The 27,430-nt window shown below is 46.5% G+C and overlaps 2 protein-coding genes across 2 annotated transcripts in view; one reads left to right on the forward strand and one right to left on the reverse strand.

Moving 5' to 3' along the window:
• The window catches only part of LOC139060066 (enoyl-[acyl-carrier-protein] reductase, mitochondrial-like), a 437,551-nt gene that overhangs the window by 75,594 nt on the left and 334,527 nt on the right, over positions 1 to 27,430 (forward strand). The window lies entirely within an intron of this gene.
• Positions 911 to 27,415, reverse strand: LOC135914412 (uncharacterized). The gene is made up of 4 exons (XM_070538890.1): positions 27,062 to 27,415; positions 26,066 to 26,209; positions 23,505 to 23,787; positions 911 to 1,047 (listed from the first exon to the last, which is right to left on the reverse strand). The coding sequence occupies exons 1-4, from the start codon at positions 27,350 to 27,352 to the stop codon at positions 911 to 913; spliced, it is 855 nt and encodes a 284-aa protein (XP_070394991.1). The 5' UTR covers positions 27,353 to 27,415.

Consider the following 27,430-nt stretch of genomic DNA (forward strand, 5'->3'; position numbering starts at 1 on the left):
ATGCGTATTGTAGTCAGACGAGTCAGAGAAGAAAAAAAAAATATCGGCGGGGAGGGAGGAAGGTGAACCAGACGAACCTGCTGTTTACAGCCTTACAGGAGAGTAAACACAGCCAAATAAGCAAATATTTCCGGTATAGAATGCATTTTGCCTTCGTGAAACAGAAAACTGTGCAGAGGTCAGCGATACAAAACGGAAAATAAAACAAAAAAGTTTATTGTATTTGCGAGACTTTTATGCTGTTTTTTAATGCGGAGCTCGATAAAATAAATTTTCGCAAGTGGGGATTGTCTATATACACGCCACGCATCGACTATACGCCACAACCATAACTGAATTTTTTGGCCGAAGAAATAAGTATAAGCTGCAGTGCGTCATGAATGTGAGTCTATATAGAAGCCAGCACGTGCGTACGCATTCGCTGCCTTGCCTAACCACATGCGTGTGCTCCGAACACTTGTGGGAAAGCCCACCTCCTCTTTCTCAAAGTAGCACGTTATACAACTTAAGTAACTGTAGGCGAAGCTTCAGTTATATTGGCCTGTTCTCAAAGGTAGCACGTTATACAACTTAGGTAACTGTAGGTGAAGCTAAAACGTCCGCCCGTTGAGACACTTGAGCTATACTGGCCTGTCCCATGAGGGACCGTTCCTGCCTCCAACTCACAACTTCGAATTTCAGAACACATAGCGGAACCGATACGGTCACCACTCTGCGAAGCAAGGGAGCGTGCTCTCCCATTCGTTCGTGTATACGGTACATCGCGATTGATCGCATTCGTGTACCATATATGACGGACCGGAAAGGTCTGCGTATACCCGCACAACGCGCACACGGTCAGGGTGGACGCTCAGGTAGACGCGGCCGCGCACTCAGTGGTGCTGATACCACCCTGGCTCTTCGAGTCCGATTAGCGCGCGATAGGAGGAACCCCGGCGTACTCCCGCACCCCGCCCACCGCTGTGCGGATGCTTGCAGCCGAGCCGAACGGAAGGCGAGCGTACCGCTGCAGAGGTGTACACACGGGCGGTCGGGGCCAAACGAGCACTGGAAACACGGAACCAGAAATAAGTGGAAACGGCTAATTGCGAAGCGATTCCAATTAGCTAGTTCCTGCGAAAGCGATCCACTTAACTAGTATACCCCTCGCCGGAGTCCCGGGAGCGGCGAAGACAAAAGCGGGCTCCTCGCTGCCGAGAAAGCAGCAGTTCTAATAAAAAGGAAAGCGGTCGTTCGCACACTGCCTGGGCCATGCAGGAGAGAGGAGTGAGCATCGGAAATGCTACGAGACGTGGACGTGTCGATTGAGGCGCAAGCGTCCGCAGCTACACGGGGATGAGTGAGGACGAGCGGCGGAGGGGGGGGGGAGGGGGCCATAACGGCTCCGGGAATTATTGTGAGGGCTATTCGGCACCGCCGCACGGTGGTCGTCGGACCTTCGCCTGCTCCGAGCAACGTTTAATGCCAAGAAACTACGAGAGAGAGAGAGAGAGGGAGAGAATGAGCAAACTCTACAGAAAGCCAGCAAAAGGGGAGGAGAAGAGCCGTCTTAAAGGGGGAGGCACTGGCGACTGCTCCCTCGGCAGCGAAAGGAAAATTACGAAACGAATAAGGTGGCGCGGTGGTGGTGCGGTATAGGCATTGTGGCACCACCCCATGGTCTCTAAGAGAGAGGGAGAGTGGGAGAGAGGTGGTCGAGTAAGCTAAGAGTAAGCTAGCACACACACACGCACACGCACACACGCGCGCACACTTGCACTGCTCATATATTGCGCATAGCACACACGCCGTCTTCGACTCCTCATTGCGGAGACGACGACGAGGACGACGGCGAAGCCCGAAAAAGAGGAGCGGCCGCGCAGCAAACCGAGCGCGAGGCGCTGCAGCCACGGCGCGGCCAAATTGGCGGTCGAAAATTGCGGGCGGGGGCGAGAGCCGCGCAGGCCTGTGTTTTGCCTGACCGAGAGGACGGGCCGCGGAGACGCCTCCCTTGGCCAAACAGGGCGCTCGCCAAGCACCACTTCGGGCACTCGCAATTGCTTCCGTCCGCATCTCGCGCCTGTTCTCTCTCGCGCAGCAGCAGCAGCAGCAGCGCGCGAGATTCCGGCCGTGCGCGCAGGCTCTTAATAGGAGGCCTGCTCGATACGCCCCTCCAGAACGCATAACTGCCCTGTGTGTCTGTCCGTGCGTGTACGCGCAGTGCGCGCGCGTGTGTGTTCGCATGAGCGCGCGCTCTAGCTTTTGCCAACCTGCGCTGCACCAAACGGATTCTTCTTTCTTTATTTCTTCTTTTTTTTTTCCCGGCATGCCTGCTGTATGCTTGTTCGTTCCCCCTTTTCGTCCCTTTTTTTCGCCTGGGCCAAAGGTTTGGAGCACTCGGAAATTGCGTATCCGCACTTTCCGCAAAAGAGCGCGGCGGCGACTGTTTACGGTGTACCTGCGTTAAAAGCGCGCGCGGTACCGCTCGTGTGTTCCGTCTTTTGTCTGTTGTTTCTATTTCTGATCGCTCCTCCCCGTGTTCGCTTTCGATTCGCCTCTGGGCGATGCGTTTTCGTCGGCTGTGTTGTGTGTGTAAATGGCCTCGCCATTTCGTACACTCCCTAGCTTAACTTTTCCTTTCTTTCTTTCTTTTAGGAGTGAAATATAATGTGTAGGGGGGATTGGAGGTGCCACGCCGTGTAATTTGGTTCTTTCGGGAAAAAAAAGCGGCGGTCAGATTGCGAGACGAGAGCTATAACTGCGTTTTGCGGGTCAAACCGCGTAAGTGCGGGAGAGGAGGGAGAAATCGTATATTGCGGCTTGCGGCTCCCCGCGCGCTATGAAAAAAAAAAATGCTTGTGCAGCCCACAACGATTGATCGCCATTTTCGGCTCAGTCCCACTGTATGCGCTGCTGCGTCCGTCTTTGCGGATCGTAAATTGGTCATAAGTAAATGGCTGTTACGCTGCTCTCTTACGGTATACCATTACCTTATTTCGCGTTCCGTACGCGTTCTCAGAGGTCGGTATCAGCGCCATCTAAGTGGTATCTTAAACTACGTGCAAATCACGTGGCACCTCTTTGTGTCAAAGTTGGGCAAAAGTCAGGATAGATAGGTAGATCTATCTATCTATCTATCTATCTATCTATCTATCTATCTATCTATCTATCTATCTATCTATCTATCTATCTATCTATCTATCTATCTATCTATCTATCTATCTATCTATCTATCTATCTATCTATCTAATCTATCTATCTATCTATCTATCTATCTATCTATCTATCTATCTATCTATCTATCTATCTATCTATCTATCTATCTATCTATCTATCTATCTATCTATCTATCTATCTATCTATCTATCTATCTATCTATCTATCTATCTATCTATCTATCTATCTATCTATCTATCTATCTATCTATCTATCTATCTATCTATCTATCTATCTATCTATCTATCTATCTCTGCATAGTCCTATAAGATAAGGGGTCTTATAATCTAATCTAAAGGTAATGAGCGAGGCTTCAGCTTGTGTGCTCTAGCCTGCTGCTCTGCGCTGAAGAACGGGAAAAAGGGAACGATAGACGGATGGAAAATTACGATGACAAGAATAAGGGTGTGATGAATTCCAATAATTTACACAGCAGCATACCCAAAGTCGTGAATGTAGTCCAGTGTTGTGCAGAAATTGCATCATGTCCTGTATTGTTATAGTGTATAGCTAGCATATGGTCTGGTCGGTCGGGCTAAAGACGCAACATAAAGTCCCATGTGAAAGATCCGGTGCTGATAAGTCGCAAATAAGCGTTTGGTATTGCGAGACCGCTTCAACGAGGCTTTGAGAGGGTCTCGTGAAAGCTTCTTGTGAAATAAATGAAAGCCTAAAGCAGGGAAAATAGGCTGACTGTTTTCCTAAAGCTGTCTCGACGGTATATACGACTCGACTGCTGTATGGATGGATGTTGTGAGCGTCCCCTTTGCAAAGGAGTGGTGGGTTGCGCCGCCAAGCTCTTACTATATATATTGCCTAATGTCCAACCTATGTTAAATGGCAAAGAAACAAAACAAAAAAGCGACGATAAATTCCCACAACCAAACTTTCTGAGCCCCTATGGTGAATATTGTTTTTGTATGCCTCCGTCGTTCGTCGTTTCTCTACTTTTCTACCACCAATCTTCCAATCGCCTCTTACTAATCTCTATTGCGGCCATGTTTACTTTCCCCCTGCTCTCGCTGCACCCAGTGGTAGGCAGCGCCACCTCTTGGGAGAAGTTCAGCAGCTACATCGAGTAGTGCCTTTTATAAACACCCCTCTGTGTTTCTGTTGAGTATGACTTTTATTTTCATCATCATTCATCATTAGTACAGAAGGAGGTCCCGGAGTTACAAGAACTGTCAGGGGGACCTCCTATTAGTAATTTAACATTGCATGAATTAATACATTTTGGCAACATAGCAACGACAGACATCAGAAAACACGAAGTTAATGAAAAAAAATAAACAAATACAAAAAGTTGCCTGCAATAATTGAAGTTCAAAACACAGCAAATGAAACAGATACAGCGTATGAATAAATAAATATGTGGTAATTGACGCGTTAATGAAACACAGGAATGACACATGTCAAAGAACACGGGGTTATTGCAATAGATAATTAAATAAATATGTGCTCACAATATGCAAAGTACAAATGTTATATAGGCTATGCGACAAAAAATTTGAAATGTCTAAGAAAGGATTAAAAAGAAGACAAGGGAAGATATAGAATAACCAATAAATAAAGGCTGTCGATACAATAGGTAAGTACAGAATCATTGAAAACTGGGAAATAGATTTGTACACAATATGTACTTATAGTAATGAATCAGTAGCCAGTAGTGTCGTTAGTAAATATTTCTTCGTCTCTCTCCTGAATGTTAATGTTGTGCGGCAGGCTTTAATATGGGGTGGTAGTTTGTTCCAGTATTTAATGGCCGTAAAAAGGGAAGTAAACATTCCATAATTAGTGTTTATTCGAGGGAGTAAAAAATTGTTGTAGTACAGACGTTCAGACGAGGCGCGTTATTGAATTACAAGAGAGAAACTGCAACATTCGGATAATGTATACGTTCACATGCAGAACATATGTCACCTTGAGGGGGGCAAAACATATCCAAGCATTATATATCCGAGCAATCTTTCACAGGATGTCACGTAACTCATGTTGCTTATATGCGATAGGGTATTCTAAGTTCCATTCATAAGAGTCATTTGTTATTGGTCGACTGTTCCCATTTTACAGTAATATCATGACTGGTCAGTACCTATTGCTCTGAACCACTCTGCTTTTCACTTGTATATACACACACATTTGCGCATACGGGAGTGCCAGATTCTGTAAGATTTATTCCGCGAAAGCGCATTGGTCGCGAATTCGTCGCGTAATCCGAAGTTGGAGCAGAGCTGGAAGAGAAAGGTGAAGGGAGTTGAGATCTAGGTTTTGTCATGTGGCGTGGGCGCACAGGAGAACGAGTTGGTCGGAAGTAGGCGTCAGGTGGTGCGACCTGACAGCTAAGCGGTAGTTTAGATCGAGACGGCTGAGTGTTACAAAGTATTGCTTCGTTGCCCATTTTTTTTTGGAGTGAATGTTTATCTTGTGGTAAGTCTCTCTTCAGTGTCGTTCACTATCACTATACTGGCCGGCGCCCGTTCTTTGGTAAGGGGTCCTTGTTTGTACAAATAAACTTGCCAATCAGGGCCCATCTTCACAAATATTTTCATTCGTAAGCGCTTCATGTCATTCGCAGGCCATCTTCGCTAATAATATGTCCTGCATCAGCATTGCCTGACATTCGGTCTTACGAATGATTCTATAGATTTAGAGATTCTTGCGAGAATGAGCCTTGATTTTCTAAGGAAGTTGCACAGCTGCTTTTCGTTCGCAAGGATATTTGAGGGTGGTGCGTTTACCATCGGCTTTTTCGGTACTTCCATTTGCCGGTGCCTAATTTCGCCGATTGTGAGAACCAACAGGTTCAAATTGGCCGGTGCCCCTCTATCGTATACACCAGTTCTTTAGTTTTCTGGGAATACCTTTGGGGCTTGCAAGTTCACCATTTAGCTAGGCGCGCTAATATCCATAAAATTCGTGGATATATTTTTCCCGGCCTCGCTGGCTCCTTGGTTGACATCAATGTTGCTCCTTCGCTCCTTCGTGCGCTGACAGATTCACATTGCACACACACACAGACACGTTGAACGCGGAAGTGCTCCCATTCGTCGGTATCTTTCAGTTTACCTTGCAGCATGAAAGGCCAAATCTCTCGACAAAGGAGCTCGAATTGGGTCCGCTTTCAGGTGACGGCCTCCTGAAGACAAAGACCGACGCCTCTCTATGGAAACTGCCGGACTCAGCTCTCGGTCCACGAAAGGTCAGCGCAGGTCTTACGCACCGATGGAACCGTCGCACTCACCGCCGTAGGTCTCAAAGTCAACAAAACAACCCATCCCGAGGAGCTCGGCATTAGGCACACGGCTCTCCAACTATCAAATTCAAGGCGGATCCAAAGGGAGAAAAAGCGCTCTCCGAGCTTTGAGCTACGCGGTTACGTCGCGGTAGAATTGCGCATTCTTTAGCTCCCTCTCCCGCTCTTGCCTTTATATTTTACTCTCTTCGTTTCAAGAATGTCGGGCAGCAGCTGACTGTATACGGAGCGCAGATCTCTCTCTCTCCCTCTCTCTCACTCCAAGGGCCATGGGGCGCTGCGTGCCGTAAGGCACAGCGCGTGCACGACCGCATGCACCGACCATTCCGGGCGCCCGATTCTTTTCTCTTTAGCGCTTTGTTCTCGAGCTATACGCGCGGCAGCTACGCGGAGCCTCCTAAACGCGGCACCTCCGGCACGGCTAGATGGTGCCGGCGGTATTCCATTCTTGCACGGTGCCCGCCGCCGTATCAGGGGTCACCCCCCGAGATCTCGCCTCGGATCAGGGGTCGCCCAGGGGTCGAGACCGGAGATAACAATTACGTGGGCGCTGTGCTTCGGGCCGACGGCCAGGAATGCGCTCGCTCGCGCCCCTCGGCACGCTCTCGCGAGCGAGCCGTCGCCTAATGGACGCGCGACGCCGCCGCGGTTGGAAACGGCGCGCGTGCACTATGCCCCGCGAAGAGGGAGCGACTTAAAGCGGCAAACGGCCGCCGGGGCTCCGTCCGGTTTCTCGAACTTGGTCGCTTTGCGACACTGACCGCTGTCGCTTCCCACCACTTTATGTGCGGCGTGTGCGGAACGCCGTCTGTCTATACAATGTATGCTGGAGCGCCTTCCGTTCGCAAGAGGACGCCTGCACGTTATACGGGTGTGTCCGCTTTATACGAACTGCCGCATAATGCGATGTTTGTGGCGTTCACCTGTTATCGCGGCGTGAGCTACGCTAGATGGCGGTTTTCGCGCGGCGCCGCACACAAACGCCGAGCAGGAGGGCAAGGAAGTGGAATTTCGAAGGTCTCGGTATTTGTCGACGGGTACAGTGGAGGGGGCAAAGGGGGCGGCGGGTGGACCCGGTCTGAGACGATCTCCGCTGCGAAATCGTGCGTCTCGCCAATGTGTGGAGGTGGTTCCCCCTGCTTATAACCTCCGGGGGGGAGGGGACGAAAACGTGCGCTCCGTATCGCGCGCCGCGGGCTTAGAGACTCGTATATAGTGTAGAAAGAACAACGGAGCCGCAGTGCAGGCGTGGGGCAAGGAGGACTAGGAGGGCACAGAGCAGTGCGGAGGGCCTGACTCCGCACGGCTTGCTCCTTCAGCGCGGGGCGGCAAGTGCCATGCGCACCGTTTATAGCGTTTTGATGGCGGTCGAAGATGTTCGCCTTCAGCGCGCTATAGCTCGCCGGAACTGACTGCCTGCCTGCGGGGTGCTACACCTTTCGGGAATCTCTCTCGTGCCGTCGTTCGGTGTTGTGATCCTGAGTGATGGAGCAAGTGGAATGGTGGGTGAGCGAGTGACTTGTTTCTAGGTGGGCCACGTGACTCGGATGCCCGTTCCACCCCCCTCCTCGCCCGTTGTCTGTTTTCTTTGTTGATCTCTATTTGGACTCCCTGTAACACCAAGCATGGATGCGGCAAGCCGCACGCTCTCCGACCCTCCTCATTCTCTTCGAAAGAAACGTGCACGACGATCGTGGTTCGTGGTTCATTCACGCACGACCTATCCATTCATGCGGAGGAATGCCGGTGGCACGTGGTTTCCGTTCGACGTCGATCACCGACAGGTGGCGCGTCGAGCACGATCGGTGGTGGCGAGAGTTGGGGCGTGAGGAATGTCTCTATAATTCGAAACAGAGCCGGATCGCTTCGAAGCCGCCGTGATGGCCTTGAAGAGCGGATATCACCGTAAAGTCGTGCGGGAAAGCCAGTAAATGCGCAGCTACGCATAGCGTCAACGTCACTTTCGTTTCGTGTGAAGAGGACACCACAGGGCTGTCAAGCCTAGAAACTGGAAAATAATCGATGCAAGATGACCTTCGACGTGTGTTGTCATGTGATGGCCTTTGGATAGGTATTTACCACACTATCAACTTTGCTACATCTAACAAGGTAGTAATAATTGAAAAGGAAGTGAGAAATCGAGTTCGTCGGCACTCAGTATATCGTTCGGCATGCTTAACGAATTTACCAGCCAGGGCGTATTGCTCCAGCTTTGGGCTGACGAGCGTTATGGGGTGTTTTGCCAGACTTGAAAAATCGCCTGGGGGAGATAGCAATACTCAAGTCATTAAGCTAGATTACTGAAAAAGGCGGTCCTTACTAACAAAGGAAATCGAAATGCACAATAAACTAATTAACAATATAACTAATTAACGGCTTGATTAATTACTTCACGCACGTATTGCAACTTGAGAATTGTAGCAGGCAAGTTTGCAAGGCGTATCATGCTACTTTGATCAAATTTACAAGATGACACCAGCTTCGAGATATTCATTCCCAAATTGTGCCATGAGATACATTGGCGTACCAGTTACTTTCATGCTTCAATGAATAAAACGCCCGTTTGAAGAAAAAAAAGCAAGTGCGACAGTAGTGCATCTTTCCGTAAGATTTACGGCGCATATCTCTAAACCCACGCTATCGTCAGAATTCGTTCCTTGTGGATATGCCTTGCCAAGTCACCGGCGGCTACAATTGCAATATGTGCCGTGAAACAATTAATGAAAAAGAAAGGTAATTTGTGGATTTCTTGTTTATTAGTCGATTATGCATTTCGATTTACCTTTCGCGTAATGTCCGCCGCTTCGAGTAATACATCTCTAGAACTACAATTACGATATCTGCCACAGATGATATTTAAGAATTTTGTATTATTTGACAACAAATCGTGTAGTAATGCCAATGAAAACGCGCTGGTATGGATCATGCCGATGTTGGCTTGGGTGAATGTGCGTAAAAGTGTGCCTGTGTTTGTGTGCTCACATGTACAAAGAGAGAGAGAGATATTGGGGGGGGGGGGAGGAAGGAAAGGCAGGGAGCTCACATGTACATGTATTCATGCGTATAAGTACCCTGAGAACATACTTGGTGCCACGTTTTCTTGCGTCTTAAGCCCTCGCGCTTTTACGGGAACCAAGACACTCGTTAAAGTGAATATGGAACGTGCAGTTAACGTTTCCTCCTGCAGAAATACCACGTCCATTGAGTAACTGCTCAAAAGGAAGTTTGGGCGTGTCCTACGACACACTGCTTCAAGCCTCTCTGCTTTATTTTGTAGGTCTGACTGGCGATTGTGCAATTCGATCTCCCTTAGTTTTGTTTATTTTGTTCATACTTTCCGAAACTGCTTTTCGCGGGTGATAACTTTCTACGTTTACGCGAGCTTAGATTCCCGTTTGACAAGTGTCTGCGCGTGCGTAGCTACCTAGAAAGCTTCCGTCAAATCAGCTTCACCACAGTGAGAGGTCTGGTGCGAGGAAGCCCACTTGCGAGAATTTCTTGTCGAAAGTGTTATAGTATACACGACCGCGAGAATGTCACCGTAGTTACAGTAAGCGTCGTTATACAGGGTGCTTATTTTTTAAGTTTTACGGAATTTTCAGAAATAGCCTGTGGCAGATAGCATAATTCTTGTCATTGAGCTGGATGATGCGCAGAGGTGGACATTACTTGCGCGAGAAATCGAAACAGATATTCAACTGACTAATTAACTTCTTAGTTAATTGCTCTACGGCACCTATTGCAATTTACGAATTGTAGCCGGTGAGCTTGCAAAACCCATCCACTTCAAATAAATTCCCAGGATGCCACCAGTTTCGATATATTATTTCTCAAAGTGTAGGATGAATTCCGTGGATGTTTCAGTTACATTTGGGCTTCAATGCATAAAAGAGCGTTTTGGTAAAAAAAAAAGTAATTTCTTACGGCATATTTTGACGCGCATATCACCCACCGCGGTTGCTTAGTGGCAGTGGTGTTGGGCTGCTAAGCACGAGGTCGCGGGATCGAATCCCCGTCATGGCGGCCGTATATTGATGGGGGCGAAATGCGAAAACACCCGTGTACTTAGATTTAGGTGCGCGTTAAAGAACCCCAGGTGGTCCAAATTATCCCGGAGCCCCCCACTACGGCGTGCCCCATAATAAAATTGTGGTTTTGGCACGTAAAACTCAATAATTTATTATAATTATTATTTTTGATAACGCGTATCTGCAAACTGGTGTCGTTCCTGAAATTCATTCCAAGTGGATACGCCTTATAAATTCTCAGGCTAGCCATTAGTAAATTGTAATATGTACACTAAAGTAATCAATAAAGAAGAAAATAATGAATATTTGTTAATTAGTCGTATAGGTGTTTCGGCTCCTCGTACAAGTAATGCCCGCCTCTCTGAACAATCCAGCTCAAAGGTTAGAATTATGTCATCTGCAACAGGCGATATTTGAATATTCCATAAAACATAAAAATGATCCCCCTGCATGTAACTACGTATATAAATGATAAGTACCAGTCTGGCTGACGTAGAACTGTGCCGTCTCCATTTCGAGGCTTGGCACTGAACCGACTGCGGAGGACCACCAGTGTGCGCACGCGTGCACGCACATGCCCTCTACCAGTGTAAGCAAGAAATAAATGTTGCTATCACTATAGTGCAAGCTTCTGTCGAACATTAGATATTCACTGGGAAGCGAGCACTTCGTCACCATCGCCGACAGGCTCAGATTTGGGTAATGCTCTGATTGAGTGTCACGACGCTTTTTCGACTCATTTTACGCGAACCTCGTCTGCAAGTAGTATGCGATACATCAGCAAGAAATTCGCGTTATGTTATTCTTGAATTCGCGAGTATGTGTCCTGGATATGTAATTTCTCTTGAAGAGTCAGGATTTATAATAACATGCTTTGTCAGCGTGTGCGTTTGAGAGAGAAAGAGAGAGAGACATAAGCTCTTTATTGAGAACTGGAGAGGTTTGCCTGGTGGCATGCCTAGGCTACTCCTGGTGATTTCGATGATAAACGAAATGATACGCAAAGAGTACATACGACACTTAACACACGCATAATACGACGTGCAATATTAAGACATCTCGTTGAGATAAGTGCATCGCAGAAAAGTAGAAAGCCTTTGTCTGTGTGGTGCTTTCACTTATAGGGCTCGTAATGGCCGTAAGAAGCGTAGTATTAGACAACGTCCAAAACAAACTAGGATCTAACGTTTAAGTCTGCATCGCAATTCAAGTCAGTGGCGGTGTGTAAAAACGACCTTTCACTGAGTTCTCGTGTGAAGCCAATAAGGCCTGTATGTTCTTCTTTTTATTAACTGAATGCTTTTGCCTCGGCTCTTTATGCATATAAATGTAACATGCAGTTCCGTTCATGGTTGTAGTCGCGCGTTTTAAATCCGGGCTCCACTGCATATCGCCTCGATCCTCACCGAGCCACACGGTTTCAATACACCCCTTGCGTCCACCCGACCTTCGTCGTTGCGTTTCGCGCAACTTTCCGTTTCAGTGAAGCACCTACGCACGGCGAGGCCGAAAACGTGCGCTCTCGTATAGCGAAACCCGGCACGGCCGATGCCTCGCCAGTGCGTTCTTCTTTATTTCTGTTACTATTTGCTGCGATCATGGCGCGCCCCCTAACGACGTTTCGGCGCATCTCTGGGGCGTTCTGTCGCCGTGCATGGCTGCGTCGGGGCGTATTTTTGTGCCGCTGCGAGCTGAACGTGCTTATGCTACTTCGACAATGGCATTGGGGCGGCCGAGCTCAGGTCAGAAAGCGGGCTACTGTTCCGGATCTGGACGGAGTTTATTCGCAGAAACAGTGAGTTTCGCGTCCATTTAACGAGGCTTTGATGGGTGGGTGTACGCTTCTCGGAGCGAGACGGACGCGTGCGTCTCTACATCGACACCCGCTGGCGCCCACCATTTTAGTTTTCTTGTCATTTTGTTTGTTGTTGCCCCCGGGGAGGCGGTTCTCGTGTCTGTTTACCTTACCTCGCGCAAGCGTGTTTTGCGTGGCTATTCACAAATTTCGTGGTATACGTGCAGCGAATCTGTCACGCGTGACGATCGAACCTCCGCTGACTGGGTGTGTTGTATATACCTACGTTCGCTAGCTCTAGCTAATGCTCCTCGGCGTTATGCCGCAAAGTTTCCGAGTCAGAGTCTGCGCTGCAGGCAAAAGGTGTCGATTCGAGGAAGAGAATTGGATTCAGGTACGGTCGTGATCTTCATCACTGATATAAAACATACACTCGCCAAATAATTAAAATAAAATGATTTTGACTGATGTTTCGGGGCCCATACGGGTTCCTTGTTAACAGTCAAGATAGAAGTTCGAGATTGTGAACAAGGAACCTGTTTGGGCCCCGAAAAGTACGTCAATGGACATTATTTTATTTTATTCATTCGGCAAGCGTATGTATTGTATCACTGGAGGCGTTTCCTTTCCAGACGGATTTCCGTAGAACACTGGACTAGGCTATGTCTTCAGGGTTGCGTGACCCAGAAAACGATGTTTGCATGTCTATTTGTCGCTGTTGTGAGAAACATGGAGGCGTCAATATGTTACGCTTTCTTTTATTATTTTTATTTTTTGTTTGCGTTCTATCAGGAGCCGCCCTTACAAAAATGGGTTTGGCCTTTCTGTCACTCATGAGTCACCTATCAGTCACCCCTGTCACCTAGCTGTAGACTCGACCTTTCTGTAGACTAAGTCTGCAGAATGTCTGCAGACACCATGCGGACTGCAAGTAGAGTTGTCTGTAATATGCGTGCCCAGTGAGTGTGTGAGTAAACATATATATGTATCTATATATACATACATATTCTGAACCATAACACATTTTATAACTACGGTTAAATAGGTTTGACCTTTCAGTCACCCATGAGTCACCCACCAGTCACCTCTACGTAGACCTAGTCTGCAGATTGTCTGCAGATATCGTGTGGACGGCAAGTAGACTTGTCTGTAATATGCATGTCCAGCGAGTGAGTGTACGTATATATATATATATATATATGTATATATATATACACGCACACACATATTCTGAGCCATTACACACTTTATAATTACGGTTAAATAGGTTTGACCTTTCAGTCACCCATGAGTCACCCAACAGTCACCTCTACGTAGACCTAGTCTGCAGATTGTCTGCAGACATCGTGTGGACGGCAAGTACACTTGTCTGTAATATGCATGTCCAGCGAGTGAGTGTACATATTTATATATATATGTATATATATATACACGCACACATATATTCTGAGCTATTACACATTTTATAATTACGGTTACATAGGTTTGACCTTTCAGTCACCCATGAGTCACCCACCAGTCACCTCCACGTAGACCTAGTCTGCAGATTGTCTGCAGACAATGTGTGGACGGCAAGTAGACTTGCCTGTAATATGCATGCCCAGCGAGTGTGAGTGTATATATACATATATATGTACATATATATACATGCACACATATATTCTGAACCATTACTCATTTTATAGTTACAGTTAAATAGGTTTGACCTTTCAGTCACCCACCAGTCACCTCCACGTTGACCTAGTCTGCAGACATTGTGTGGATGGCAAGTAGATCGACCCGTCATGTAATATGTCATGTCATGTAGCGTCATGTCATGACACTACATGACACGACCCTTCATGTAGCGAGTGTGTCTATATATACATATATATATATATATATATATATATATATATATATATATATATATATATATATATATATATATTCTGAACGATTACACATTTTGTAATTACGATCAAATAGGTAAATTTGACCTTTCAGTCACCCTCGAGTCACCCAGCAGTCACCTCCACGTAGACTTCGTCTGCAAATACCGTACAGACAGCCTGCAGACTGAACCACGACACATTTTGTCATTACGGTTAGTTTTACAGTTTTCAACTTTGTCACCCATTGCTACAAACAGTCTGACAATGGCCGTAAGCTAAAGCAAGTAATATTAATTGAAATAAGGTAGTGGCTATGTAAGTTGCCTTAAATGTACCAGTTGTACTATGGGTCAAGTGATCCTGGATCCTGGATAAAAGTGATCTATACATGGTTATTCGACACTCAGTCTCACACCGAATGCTAGTTACAAACCATGCATGCTTGCATCTACGAAAACTTGTTCGATCAGTAGAACTCCAAGGTTAACCTGGTGCTGAACACAATTCTTGCTAAAACTAGAGTGCCCATTCCTAGCATGTCTAGAGGCATGTCCAAATTAAAGCAGATTTTAATAGCTCATGGCACATCTGTAGCATGTCCATCAGCTAACCCTTAGTGCTCCCATAAATAAAAAAAAAGTGCGATCTACAGAAGGTATGCAGTTTTATACTCCAGCAAGCTTACAGAAAAGCTTACCAGAACAGCATACAGGTCACACAGGCCTGCGATAACGAAAAAGATGCTCACGACATAGGCTAATAATAAGGTAGTTATATAAACATCAATCAATAAATATTTATTTGACATTCATTCATTTACAAAACAAAAGCTTGCATCAGAACTAAAAGGTGCTAGTTCGCAGCTTGACAAGATATTTATCCTTCAAAGCAATGAAGACAGAAATAGAGGCAAACATCACATTTAGTTGGCGCCCACTTCAGGCAATGTGTTATCGGCGATACATACTTGAAGTAGGTATATACAAGATGCACATGTAGTTATTCTCTTCGGGTAAACATTTCAAACTGAGCACACTAATTTTCCAACAAACACACAAGATATAGCAGAAACACTGAAATCAAATTTATGTGCACAGGCAAGTCAACTAAGTACATAAGTACAGACATGTCACACACTAAAATCTAACAATTGTTAGAGAACCACAAATGATGCACACATAATTCATGTGTTGCTGCTATGGCAAAATACTAAAAAATCAACATTTCTGTGACACAAACAAGTTTTTTATAGCTAATTCACAGTGATGTAACAATTTACTTGATTTGAACAAGGCAGATTTAACGATCTGAAGGAAAACATTCAATCAATTATACGAGAGCACTTGACCAGTGCTTTTGAAAGCTTTTAGAATCAATGGAATGAGCACTATATTGTTACGGTGAAAGGAAGGAAGAAGTTGAATTGGACTAGAGGAAGACGAAGTCTGGCAGTTGCCTAAACGCCATATACCTCAGTTGTAAATACACATTATTTTACACTCGTGGGTCTGCTTTCTTCCTGCAACATTTTGGTGGAAGGTGTGGGGTACAATCACGGAACTTCACAGCGGACCTCATCTACCTGCCGCCACAATGGCAAATCAACTGACACAAGCGACGCCTCAGCAGCCCGTGCCAACGGTCACCTTCACTCATTTGCGGCACTCAGGGACATTTTGTGGCACGGACAACGCCGACGTAAAGGACTGGCTTACGATGTACGAGCGAGTGTGCGACAACAACAGGTGGGATCCAACAATGATGCTAGCAAATGTGATATTTTATCTATGAGGAACTGTAAAGCAATGGTACCACACACACGAAGCTGACGTAACGAGCTGGGATGTCTGCAAAGAAAAAATGCAAGACCTGTTTGGCAGACCTGTCGGTCGTCAGCTGGCAGCAAAAAAAGAACTTGCGTGCCGCGCTCAGACGTCCACAGAATCCTATGTCATGTACATACAGGATGTGCTGGCCCTCTGTCGCAAGGCTGATAACAACATGACCGAGGTAGACAAGATTGGTCACATACTGAAAGGTATTGCAGACGATGCCTTCAATCTTCTGATGTGTAAGGATTGTGCCACTGTGGATGCAATTATAAAGGAGTGCCGGCGCTTCGAACAAGTGAAGGGCCACCGTGTCGCTCAAACTTTTGACCGATTGCCCAATACCGCCACGGTTTGTTCGGCCCACAGGACTGGAAGATATCACGCGCATCGTTCGCTGTGAGCTTGAGGCCATGGCTCCGGCTCCAGTTCGTTCCGAGCATACCCGCTATCTCCCTTATACAAGCGGTCATTCGGGACGAAATAGCAAGTTTGGGCATTCCATCTCTCCGCTCGGTCCGCCATACGATCACGTACAAGATTTCTCTGGCGACTCGCTCCCAGACGCAAAGCTTTCTGCCACTCCGTCGCAACCCAGCTGACTGGCGCACAGCGGATCATAAACCCATCTGTTTTAATTGTTCCGGTATTGGACACATCGCCCGTCATTGCCGCAACCACTGGTCGTTGCCTCCTCGGTGGTCGTCTCCGAGTCACTACCGCCAAGAACCAGACAATCTTACTTTCTCGCCCTTTATGCCGACTAGGAACATCAACGCCGACAGTGCTCCACCCAGGTCCAGGCACTCCCCATCTCCGCAAGGTCGTAGGTCCTGTTCGCCTCGTTCACCGCTCTTCGTCCCCTTCTGCAACCGGTTGCTTCGCTACGGGAAACTAGGTGGTGCAGCTCCCGGAGTTGAAGCTGCAACTGCAACCCAGCCCACAAATCCTTTGTTGCCCCTGCCTACATGTGGAAACCTACTGGACATTGAAGTTGATGGCGTTCCTGTTAGATCTCTCTTTGATACAGGAGCGCAGCTTTCAGTTATGAGGGCTGCTCTCCGCCGAAGGCTCAAAAAGGTTCTGACACCCGCCGTACTGTACACTGTGCGAGTCGCCGATGGGAGTACTTCACCTGTCCTTGGAAAGAGCACAGCACGTGTGACCATTTGGGGGCCATTATACTGTTGTTCTATTTATCGTCCTTGAACACTGTCCGCACGACCTAATTCTCGGCCTCGACTTCCTTTCGAAACACTCCGCCCAAACTGACTGCTCCGCAGGTGTTGTACAGTTGGATCTGCCACTTCCTGCCGACGCAACAACTTGTGCTTCACACCGCTTATGTTTTGCTGAGATTGCAAGGCTGTCTCCACAGGCGGCTACAAATGTCCTCTCGACGCCCTGTCCTCCCATACCTGATGGCGAGTACGTCATGCCGTCGCTTACTCATGTGGTTTTGTCACGCAATATTGCCCTACCGAGCACCTTAATCCGGATCCGCGAAAACCGCGCACGCATGCCGATCCTGAATTTTGGATTTTTGTCGCATGTGCTGCCACACGGTATCGCCATAGCGCATACCACTCCTTTAGAAGAATTTAAGATTTCTTCTTTGACCTCTGAATCCTTCCTCAGTACCCAACGGACCTTTGTCACCCACTCCTCTGTACTAGACGCCTGCGGATGATGCTTGTAAGATGATCGCCCCCGACCTTCCTTCTGAGCAAACAGCTCTTCGTCACCTCCTGTCATTTTTTGGGACATCTTTGATTTGGATGACCGTCCACTTGACCAGACATCTGTTGTCACACATCGCATCAACACCGGTGACGCCAGCCCTATTCATAGGCGGCCATATCATGTCTCTGCAGCAGAAAGGGCCATCATGCAGAAAGAGGTAGACAGGATGATGGACAAGGACATCATTGAACCTTCCAGTAGCCCGTGGGCATCACCGATTTTCTTAGTAAAAAAAAACGGCAACTCGTGGCGCTTCTGCGTTGACTACCGTCACCTCAACAGGATAACAAAGAAGGATGTTTATCCCCTGCCTCGCATTGACAACGCTCTTGACTGCCTTCACGGATCCCAATACTTTTCATCAATTGACCTCCGCTCCGGCTATTGGCAGATTAGCGTCGATGAGATGGACCGCGAGAAAACCGCCTTCGTCACACCGGACGGTCTGTACCAATTTAAAGCCATGCCCTTTGGATTGTGCAATGTGCCAGCTACATTCGAGTGCATGATGGACTCTCTCTAGCGCGGCTTGAAGTGGTCTACATGCCTCTGTTACCTCGATGATGCGATTGTGTTTTTGCCGAACTTTGAGAGCCACCTGCAGTGCCTCACAACCATACTCTCCGTGTTTCGCAGGGCTGGCCTTCAGCTAAACTCCCAAGTGCCATTTCAGTCGCCGTGAAATTAACATGCTCAGCCCCCCATCTTACAAACACCGCCGGAATCCAACCTGATCCACAGAAAGTTCACGCCGTGCGAAATTTTCCTGTACCTTGTTCAACAAACGATGTCCGTAGTTTTCTGGGCTTATGCTCTTATTTCCGGCGATTTGTGAAAAATTTCGACATCGCTCACCCTCTCACTGACCTTAAGAAAGGCGCCTCTTTCTCTTGGGGACCACTGCAGGAGAAAGCCTTCTCTACCCTGACTGAGCGGCTTACAACTTCCCCAATTCTGTCACACTTTGACCCTTCTGCACCCACTGAAGTACGAACTGACGCGAGTGGTCATGGCATCGGTGCTGTCTTCGCTCAGAATCAACAGGGCCAAGACCGTGTCATCGCTTACACTAGCCGCCTTGTTTCCACGCCTGAGCGTAATTACTCCATCACTGAGAGAATGCCTCGCGCTCGTATGGGCGGTCGCGAAATTTCGGCCATACCTTTTCGGTCGGAGCTTCTGCGTCGTAACCGATCATCACGCCCTCTGCTGGCTCTCCACTTTGAAGGACCCAACTGGACGACTTGCACATTGGGCATTGCGTCTACAAGAATATGCATTTTCTATTATGTATAAGTCAGGGCGCCTGCATAATGACGCTGACTGCCTGTCCCTCTCAGTATGCTCCGAGCATCGGAGAGTGTACGACGGGCTTGTCCGTGAGAGTTCTTTTTCATTCTTGTGCAAGTGAAAATGCTGCGCTCATTAAAGCAAAGATTTGCAATCAAGTTTTGCGTGAAACTTGGCAAGACCGCTGCGGGAAGTGTTACTATGCTCAAGACTGCTTACAAAGAACATGCCCTGTCAGATCGGCAAGTGTTTCAGAGGCACAAGGCCTCTTTGGAAGGCCGGGAAGAGGTTGACGACGAAGACCGTGCCAGACAGCCATGCATGACCACCACGGATGAAAATGTGACGCTAGTCAGGGAACCGCTGAACTCTGACCGACGATTAAGTGTTCATTTAATGGCCGACATGTTAAACATGCCAAAAACTCAAGTTCATGAAATCATTACAAAGGATATCGGCATGCGGAAGGTGTGCGCAAAAAGGGTTTCAAAAGTGCTCACTGTCGACCAAAGGTCGCACTGCATTGAAACGTGCCAAGAAAAGCTCGACATGTGCAATAGTGATCGAAAATTTTTGGACGTCATTACAGGTGACGAGACTTGGGTATTTGAATATGACCCAGAGACCAAAAGGCAATCATCAGAGGGGCACACACACTCATCCCCTCGCCAGAAGCAAGCCAGGATGAGCAAATGAAAGATCAAGATCATGCTCATCTGTTTTTTTACATCCACGGACTGGTTCATCACTAGTTTGTAGAACCTGGAACCACAGTGAACCCCAAAGCTTATGTGGAAGTCCTCAAAAGACTGAAACACAGGGTTCAACGCATCCAGCCGGACATCGCAGACAACTGGAAGTTGCACCACGATAATGCGCTGGCCCACAGCGCCTTCATCATCACAAACTACCTGGTTAAATCAGGGGCGTCAACTATCCCCCAGCTTCCGTACAACGCAGACTAGGCTCCCCCCAACTTTTTTTCTGTTTCCACGCCTCAAAACACCCCTGAAAGGCAAGCATTTTGGGACTGTGGACGGGATCAGAGCAGCTTGCACCGCAGCATTAAAGGTTATTCCGGAGGAGGACTAACGCAACGCATTCGAGAGCTGGAAGGCTCGCTGGAACTGATGTATCGACTCAAAATGAGAGTATTTGGAACATTTTTAAACACTTGCAAGGATAAATTCAATAAATTATTTGTAATGGCCTTACTGACATTACTTTTAGGACAGACCCTGTACATGAACACAAAAATAATGCACTCTTATAAATCTGTGGGTAGGCACAATTGTATGACAGGAAAACAAATACATGAACCTGTTGCATTGAATTGCAGGCCTATATATAAAAAACCTATATACATAGTGTACAGCCTATATACCAGGTGTCCCAGTTAACTTGGACCAAGATTAATGCCCAAGAGCTCTAGAAAAATCGTACCGACTGCACAGTAGCCGTAGATACTTATGGCCAATATTGTTTTCATCACGAAGTATTAATTACTTTTAATTAGAGAACTTTTTAATTATTGCTTGAATCGCAAACATATCAATTACAAAGTTGTAGGGCACCTCAAATAACCTCCGAAACAAGCATTTTAGTGCTCAGCTTTGCCTCATTGGTTTTTCTGAGAAAGAACAAAAGCGCGCAAAACATCCAAAATACGAGATAGGTACACACTCTGCTACACAAGCGCTCCCAAGCGAATAGCCATGGATACACAGCTTTACTAGTGGCGGCAGCTCGATACAGGGCTTCACACTATGTGATGGTCGCGGCATCAAAAGAACACGCCGCTGACGGATTGATAAGCGTAGCGGAGCCTTGTATGATGCAGCGATAAGAGAATGCAGCCGTGCTTATTTCAATGGTTGCTTGTAGGAGCTTGAGTAACGGCGTGCGAGTGAATCTATTTCGCATGTCGCGGGCTTTTGTATTTTCTTGGAAAAAACAACCAGGACCACTTCAGCATGAAATAAATGTTTGATTTGGAGGTTATTTAAGGTGCCCTAAAACATTGTAATTAATATGTTTGCGATTCCAGCAATAATTACAAGTTGACTATTTAAAAGCAATGAATTAATAATTCGCGATAAAAAAATACTGGCTGCAAGTACGTACGACTGCCACTACTATGCAGTCGGTACGATTTCCCTAGAGCTCTTAGTTTTTTAATTTTGGTCCAAGTTAACTGGGACACCCTGTATGAAACAATAGAAACAAGCTTACACCTACCACAGACAAAACACAAGCAACTCTGAGGGGAATGTAGAAGGAGCAAAAACAGAAAAGCATATAGTAACAGCATGAGCAATGGTACTTTGTGTGCTGCAACAGCAAAAATGAGAGGGACACAAAAGTAGTGCTAATCTCTTTAAGTCGCTTATCGTTCTAATCATTCTAAGAATTTCATAACTGTCAATGTAGTCTCCCTGAGAGGCAATGCACTCATATTATCGGTCGTTTGCTTATTCAAAACTGTTGAGAAATTCTACCAGTTTGAAGGATGTTGCTTTGCCAAACAGTGCTAACAACGTTGCAGTATGTGCACCAAATGAGATATTTTATTATTTTCTCCGCTCATGCTTCAATATAAAAATTTGTTACTTCTGGCTCTCTCCCTCCTCTTGCAAGGACATCTTTACGTTGCTTCAAAAATGCACTTGCTGGCAACACAGCACACAAATGTCTTTGACGATGACTGCAACAACATACATTTTCGTGGATTTTCAGAAGCCATCTCTACTCTGTCTGACGTCGTGCAAACTTCATGTATGATGGTTCCACTCAAGTTATCGGCAACAAATGTTCTTGCAACCTTAAGTTTGCACAAACGAAATACAACACGGCGAACACATGTACATGATCGATGTCCCTCTACACAAGTCGCCAAAATATCCTCGATCTGGCCAAATGTACCATTGATGTACACGACCGAGTTAAGGCGGCGCGACTTATCAAGGCCCTTCGTGCAGTAGAGGAAACTGCCAATCAGCACTTTTTTGTATGAGATGCCACGGTTACCCATCTCTCCTTTTCCGAAAAAAACGACACCACCAGTGCTCTCGGAGTTCTTTCGCAGGTTGTACCCCCTTAAAAAGTACCTCATTAGCCGGTGCTTCGACTGGGCATCCTCAAAGTGGGAACATTTGTCCCATATGATGGGAAGGTGCGACAGAAAATAAAACTTCTCAACCACTTGCCAGCCAGCATAGCGTGTGCCGTTCACAAGTTGCACGAGCTGCCCATTCATGCCCTCAAAAGCATACGCTGAATAATTCCACAATGGGCCCCATACTTCCACTGATGCAACAAGGTGTAGTAAAAGGTGGGCGTTGTATGTCATGTGTGCTATTCCATACAGCTCTTCGTACTCCCTCACAAACTCGCACATTGTCCTGCCAGCTTCTTTCAGTTTTTCTGCTGCGACTGTGTCAGCAAGAAGAAAGTGCATGAGCCTAACAAACTTCAACCAATTCTTGTAGTATGCTCTCGGCAAAACCTTATGGAGCACTATTGGAGAATAAAACAACAACCAGTTGCGCCACTCTGATGCTTTCCAGTACTTCCGGAGTTTAAGTGAGCGCGGCAGCCTAGAAATCTCCCAGATAGGTTTAAAAAGATGCAGCCGCTGGTCGATTTCATTAATTTTGCCTCCAAGACTGTATGGGAACGACATGGAGGTGTCGAACCACATGCATGCCACGTGCCTAACAAAGCCAGCACACACAGCATGCATGTAGTCGACAACGAAACCTTCCGGAAATGAAAAAAATGCCAAATCGAACAGCACGCTTGAACCTTTAACACCACATTCGGCTTGCAGTGTTGCCTCTGCTTTAGCAGCATTTCGCAGAAATGTCTCGTGTGTTCTGGGCGCTGGTCGAGGAGAGACAACAGGGTATACGCGGACATGACCGCTGCCTTTCCGAACAACTTGTCCCTCATGCATGCACCATGCACAGCCATAAGAACCATTAAATTGGCTCATGTTCATTACCATGGCTCTGGCCACTGTGTCAACGCAACAGGGCCCTGGAAAAATTCGCACCTTTAGGACATTTCCTTTCACATCTGTATACTGGAAACCACTGTTGGAAAGAATGTTCATTTGTTCAACAAATGGCTTCAGAAAGGAATTCATTTTGGGTTTTGTGGGACCAAACCACAACCCAGCTAGGAGCATGTGTTTTGCTCTCACTTTCTGGGGCAATTCATTTATTTGAAGAAGAAGTGGCCATATGCTGTACCCAGATGACTCGTAAAGAGGAACACCATCTGTATTCCATGTTACCGACAAGTCATGAGTAGACATTGGCAGGTTGTGGTAACCCTGGCTTGTCGTTACCTCGCCTACATCATACGACAGTTGTCTAGGCAACGACTTAAAGTCTAGTGCAGCGAGCGAAAGTTTGTCTTCGACTTGCTTGGCAATGTCGAATGTAAGAAAATAGTTTTCTTTTTTTTCTAGCATGTCGACAACAAAATCAGCACCACAGGTAGAACAGTGTAGTTCCTGTGCCTGCCTCTCGCCCAGATAAAGTGAGCAAGACGGGCAATAGAAATGTAATGTGGCGTTCTCCCTAGCATTTGTAAATTGCTTAAAAAAGGCATATTTCGACGTTGGTATGGCAGCTTCCTCAGGCACGTGGGCTTCAATAAGCTTCAGAAGGCTCTCAGTTGCCTCCTTAGTGGTGTTATGCCGCAGGCAATGCCCAAGAATAAGCACCATGCTTTCACCAACGGTCACACGTGATCCAGCGTACAGTGGCTCATCCTGCAAAACAAGAAAAACAGTCCTGAATACTGAACTGTCATACATCACATCACCTGTATGCAGGATTACAATACAAAAAAATTGTCAGGTTGACTGGTTTATGTGCACAGTAAAAGCTGCAAGTTCAGCCTTGTGAGGAGAGTAAGCTAAGCAAGAAAAGACAGAAGCACATAGATGCAAGCTATGCCACAACAAGAATTCTCATTTACCTGTTCCTTTCCCTTCTGCTTCCATACTTATATGCTTCGCTTGCACTATTTTGTTTTGTGGTTATTGAGACACAGGTTGTGTTATACTTCTGTCAAATGGGCACCCACAAACTCCTTTTAACTTCGTTGTCTTTATCTCAGTGGAGATGCACTCAGTGTCACATCGTCGCCCTTCTAATAAGGGAGTTAATGGTGCTGTTGGTCAAGGGAGATCGGTGATCTCCTTTGGCGGCTGAAAGGAGTCCTCTCGTGCCCATACTTGCTGTCGTAAAGCTGATGATTTCATTATCGTTTGCATTAAAATTAATCTTGCACGTGTTTGGAATGTTTCTCTTGAATTGAATAAAAGTTCAAGCACAATTCAGCAAGAGTTATGCTTACTACTACACAATACTCTCAACCTAGGCCGCTTGGCGCAATGCTTTTCTAGTCTTTCAGGGCGTTTACAGGCACCCTACAGAATCGGATCAAGTCGGCTTGTCAGGCTGGAATATGCCTGTCGAGTTCATGTAAATGCTAGCCGGTCAAACTGAACAAGCATCGAGTCCGGCTGAGTCAGCCCGACTGCATAGGGTAGTTTGAACCAGTCCGGGTCCGGCTTGCCACGCAGAGACTTGCACAAGAATGCTGGGTCAGCGGCGGCAATAGTATCAGGTTAAAGGCCAAGACAAGGCACTGTGCAGTGAAACCTTCGTAGCAATAAGACCCACAAAATGCACAAAATGCTCCATGCACAAAATTTTGCATTTTGGATATAGTTTGCAGCAGTTCGGGTAGCAGAACGCAGAGCCTACTCGCCATGCTATGGTGGCTAGTCGCACTGCAAAGGAAACCACACATGAGCACAGGCTGGCTAATGTCACTGTCAGCAATGCTATGTTTAGCGAGCGAACTTTGATTCTTAATGAGGGGCACGACTTTCGCATCAAACAAATTGAATAATATTCTTATGGAAAGAGCATTACTTATAATAGCTACGAGTGTAATTAAAAGTTATATTCTTTTACCTGTACAAAAAACAAACACCGCTGAATGCGCCTCTGGCGGCTACCTTTAAAACCTTGTTATTGGCCATGTGACACGACCGCAACTTCCTTGAGCTCAAACTCCCTTAGGAAGTCTTGCGCTCCCTTATGCTGAAGGAGTTCGTGGGTGCCCGTGTGACACGGGTATTAATCAGTCAGCCTGCTAAGTGCAATGACAGTAAATTCACATTGTGTAAGCACAGCACTCTCCACTGTGCAGGTTGCAACATGCTGCATTTGTGTAGATTCATAAAAAAGTAGCATGCAAATCATGTTTACATTTTTTTACAAGTCACCGTGTTGAATTGCACTATGTGAGGAAGTCAAAATATTTTGAAGTAATTCTACTCTAAATTAGTGGCAACAATGCTCAGTATAGTTTAGAGACTGTTGGTGGCCGGACAGATGGATTCATCAACAGGAGTGTCACGTTATGAGCAGATGAGCAAAACGTGAACAAGGTGAATGCAATCAGTTTTGCTCATCGTCTTGAATTTCCATCTCCCGCATTCCCCGTGTTTTCCCTGGACATCTTGAGCAGGTATTTTGGCCCTGTTCCATTTTCTCTGCAGGAGTGCAGGGGATGACAAGGGCTAAGACAAGGAAGGGCGGATGGTCATCTGTTTGAACAGCACAATTTTATGTAATGACAACTAATCTCATTTTACACCTGAGGAGCTGACAAGACAGATGTACTATTTTTTAGTTGAATACCGCAAGAACCGGGCTGCGTACAGACGTGTGTCAATTTCTAGAACTACAATAATTTAATGCACAGAACTGCAAAAATGACAGCCAACCATGAGCGGAGGCATGGTATGGGTGTTGTGGTGACCAGTAACTAACAGCTGATAAGGAGAAACAAATATGGAATGAACAATCCTTCATGACAAGCAGGAGTGTCATGAACAAAACCAGGAAAGAATGAACCTTTCATTAATGGATTTGCTCCCACTTAGGATTTTTTGAGGAGGAGAAAGGACATGCCCGTCCTTGACTTACGACTCTATAGTGCCCATGAGTAAGACTACTGAAAAGACTGACCAGTTCTGATGTCTGGTTTGCTGAGGGTTCATGCTGGGGCGACAAGTCCTCGTCATCACTGGAGCACAAGGATACATCATCCAGCAGGTCATATCTCAGAGCATCAGCAGGATCTTCTTCTGTTGCAGAATCTGCTTCTGAATCCTGTGGAAACAGACCTGTTCTGTATTATTACTCAAGAAAAATATATGAAGAATGCAGGCTTAACAGGGCTTACTGCATCATTGCACATAGCAGCAGAGAGTGTAAAGCATATGCTACAGCTATAAAGAGTAACTTTATCTTGCATAATGCTTGACAAAGTTCAAAGTGTGGAGCTGAACAGATGCATGAAGGTTGTAACAAAACAAAAAGTTGTGCCATTCTCTAATTGCTGTCCACTCGAAAGCGACCGATAAACAAATGCTTTCGTGCAGTCTAATGATTTATGTACTAATAGGCGCGTTACTTCTATAAAGACGCTTTATACGTTTTTTTTTTCTGTAGAATATCCTTTGAACTGAACGAACATTTATTTTCTGATAAGCTTGCAACGAAAATCGAACTGTAACTACCGTCATCGCACATTTGATTCCATTAAATCTAGATGTGTGTCACGGACACCACAAGATTTAGTGACGTTAAGGAATTGAAGGCCTCAACTCAAATGGCGTTAATTTGCGCGAATGTGGCACAGGTATACGTTCAGTGACAGTTATAATTTACGTGCACGCCAGCGGGGCGGCATTCGGTTCGACGACAGACGTCCATGCAGGCTACTATCACCACTAACGTTTTTTTTTTTTTTCTTTTGCGGGCGCAAGTTTGCCAAATGAACTGTTCCAGTTTATTGGTCGACTTCGCCTTGTTCTCTGCCTGCCTGGGCACCGGCCGCACTACGTGCCAACACGCGAAATGCAAAATGATGTACGCGAACATTCACGATGCCACAATAGCAGATTTGTGTGTTAAAACAAGTCTTGCAAGAAAATTAAACAGTACTTAAGTCGCACTTACACTTTGTACGATATTCAGCTGCCCATCGCTTGCTTCAGGAAGCCCATCACTTATGGAGCCGAGGGACGGGTCTGCTGCTGTGTCGTCGAGGAAGTCGTCACTCGTAGATTCTTCGCCACTTAAAGCGTCAGCCGGCATTCCCACTGCAGCCGCTGCATCTTCCACTCTGTCGGGACCTCCAAGCAGCGAGGGGCCATCACTATGAGCAGCTTTCTTCGCGTGCCTAGCTTCTGTTGAGCGAGGCTTCCCAATATTGTCTTTGAACAGCCACTCTCGGTATCTTTTCGGCATATTTTCAGAACAAATCCGGTAAACGGGGGCAGCTGGCAATTTCCTGCAGGAACTGTGTAGCTATTGACGTACAGTACC

Source organism: Dermacentor albipictus, chromosome 5 (genome assembly GCF_038994185.2).
Source record: "Dermacentor albipictus isolate Rhodes 1998 colony chromosome 5, USDA_Dalb.pri_finalv2, whole genome shotgun sequence".
NCBI lineage: Eukaryota > Metazoa > Arthropoda > Arachnida > Ixodida > Ixodidae > Dermacentor > Dermacentor albipictus.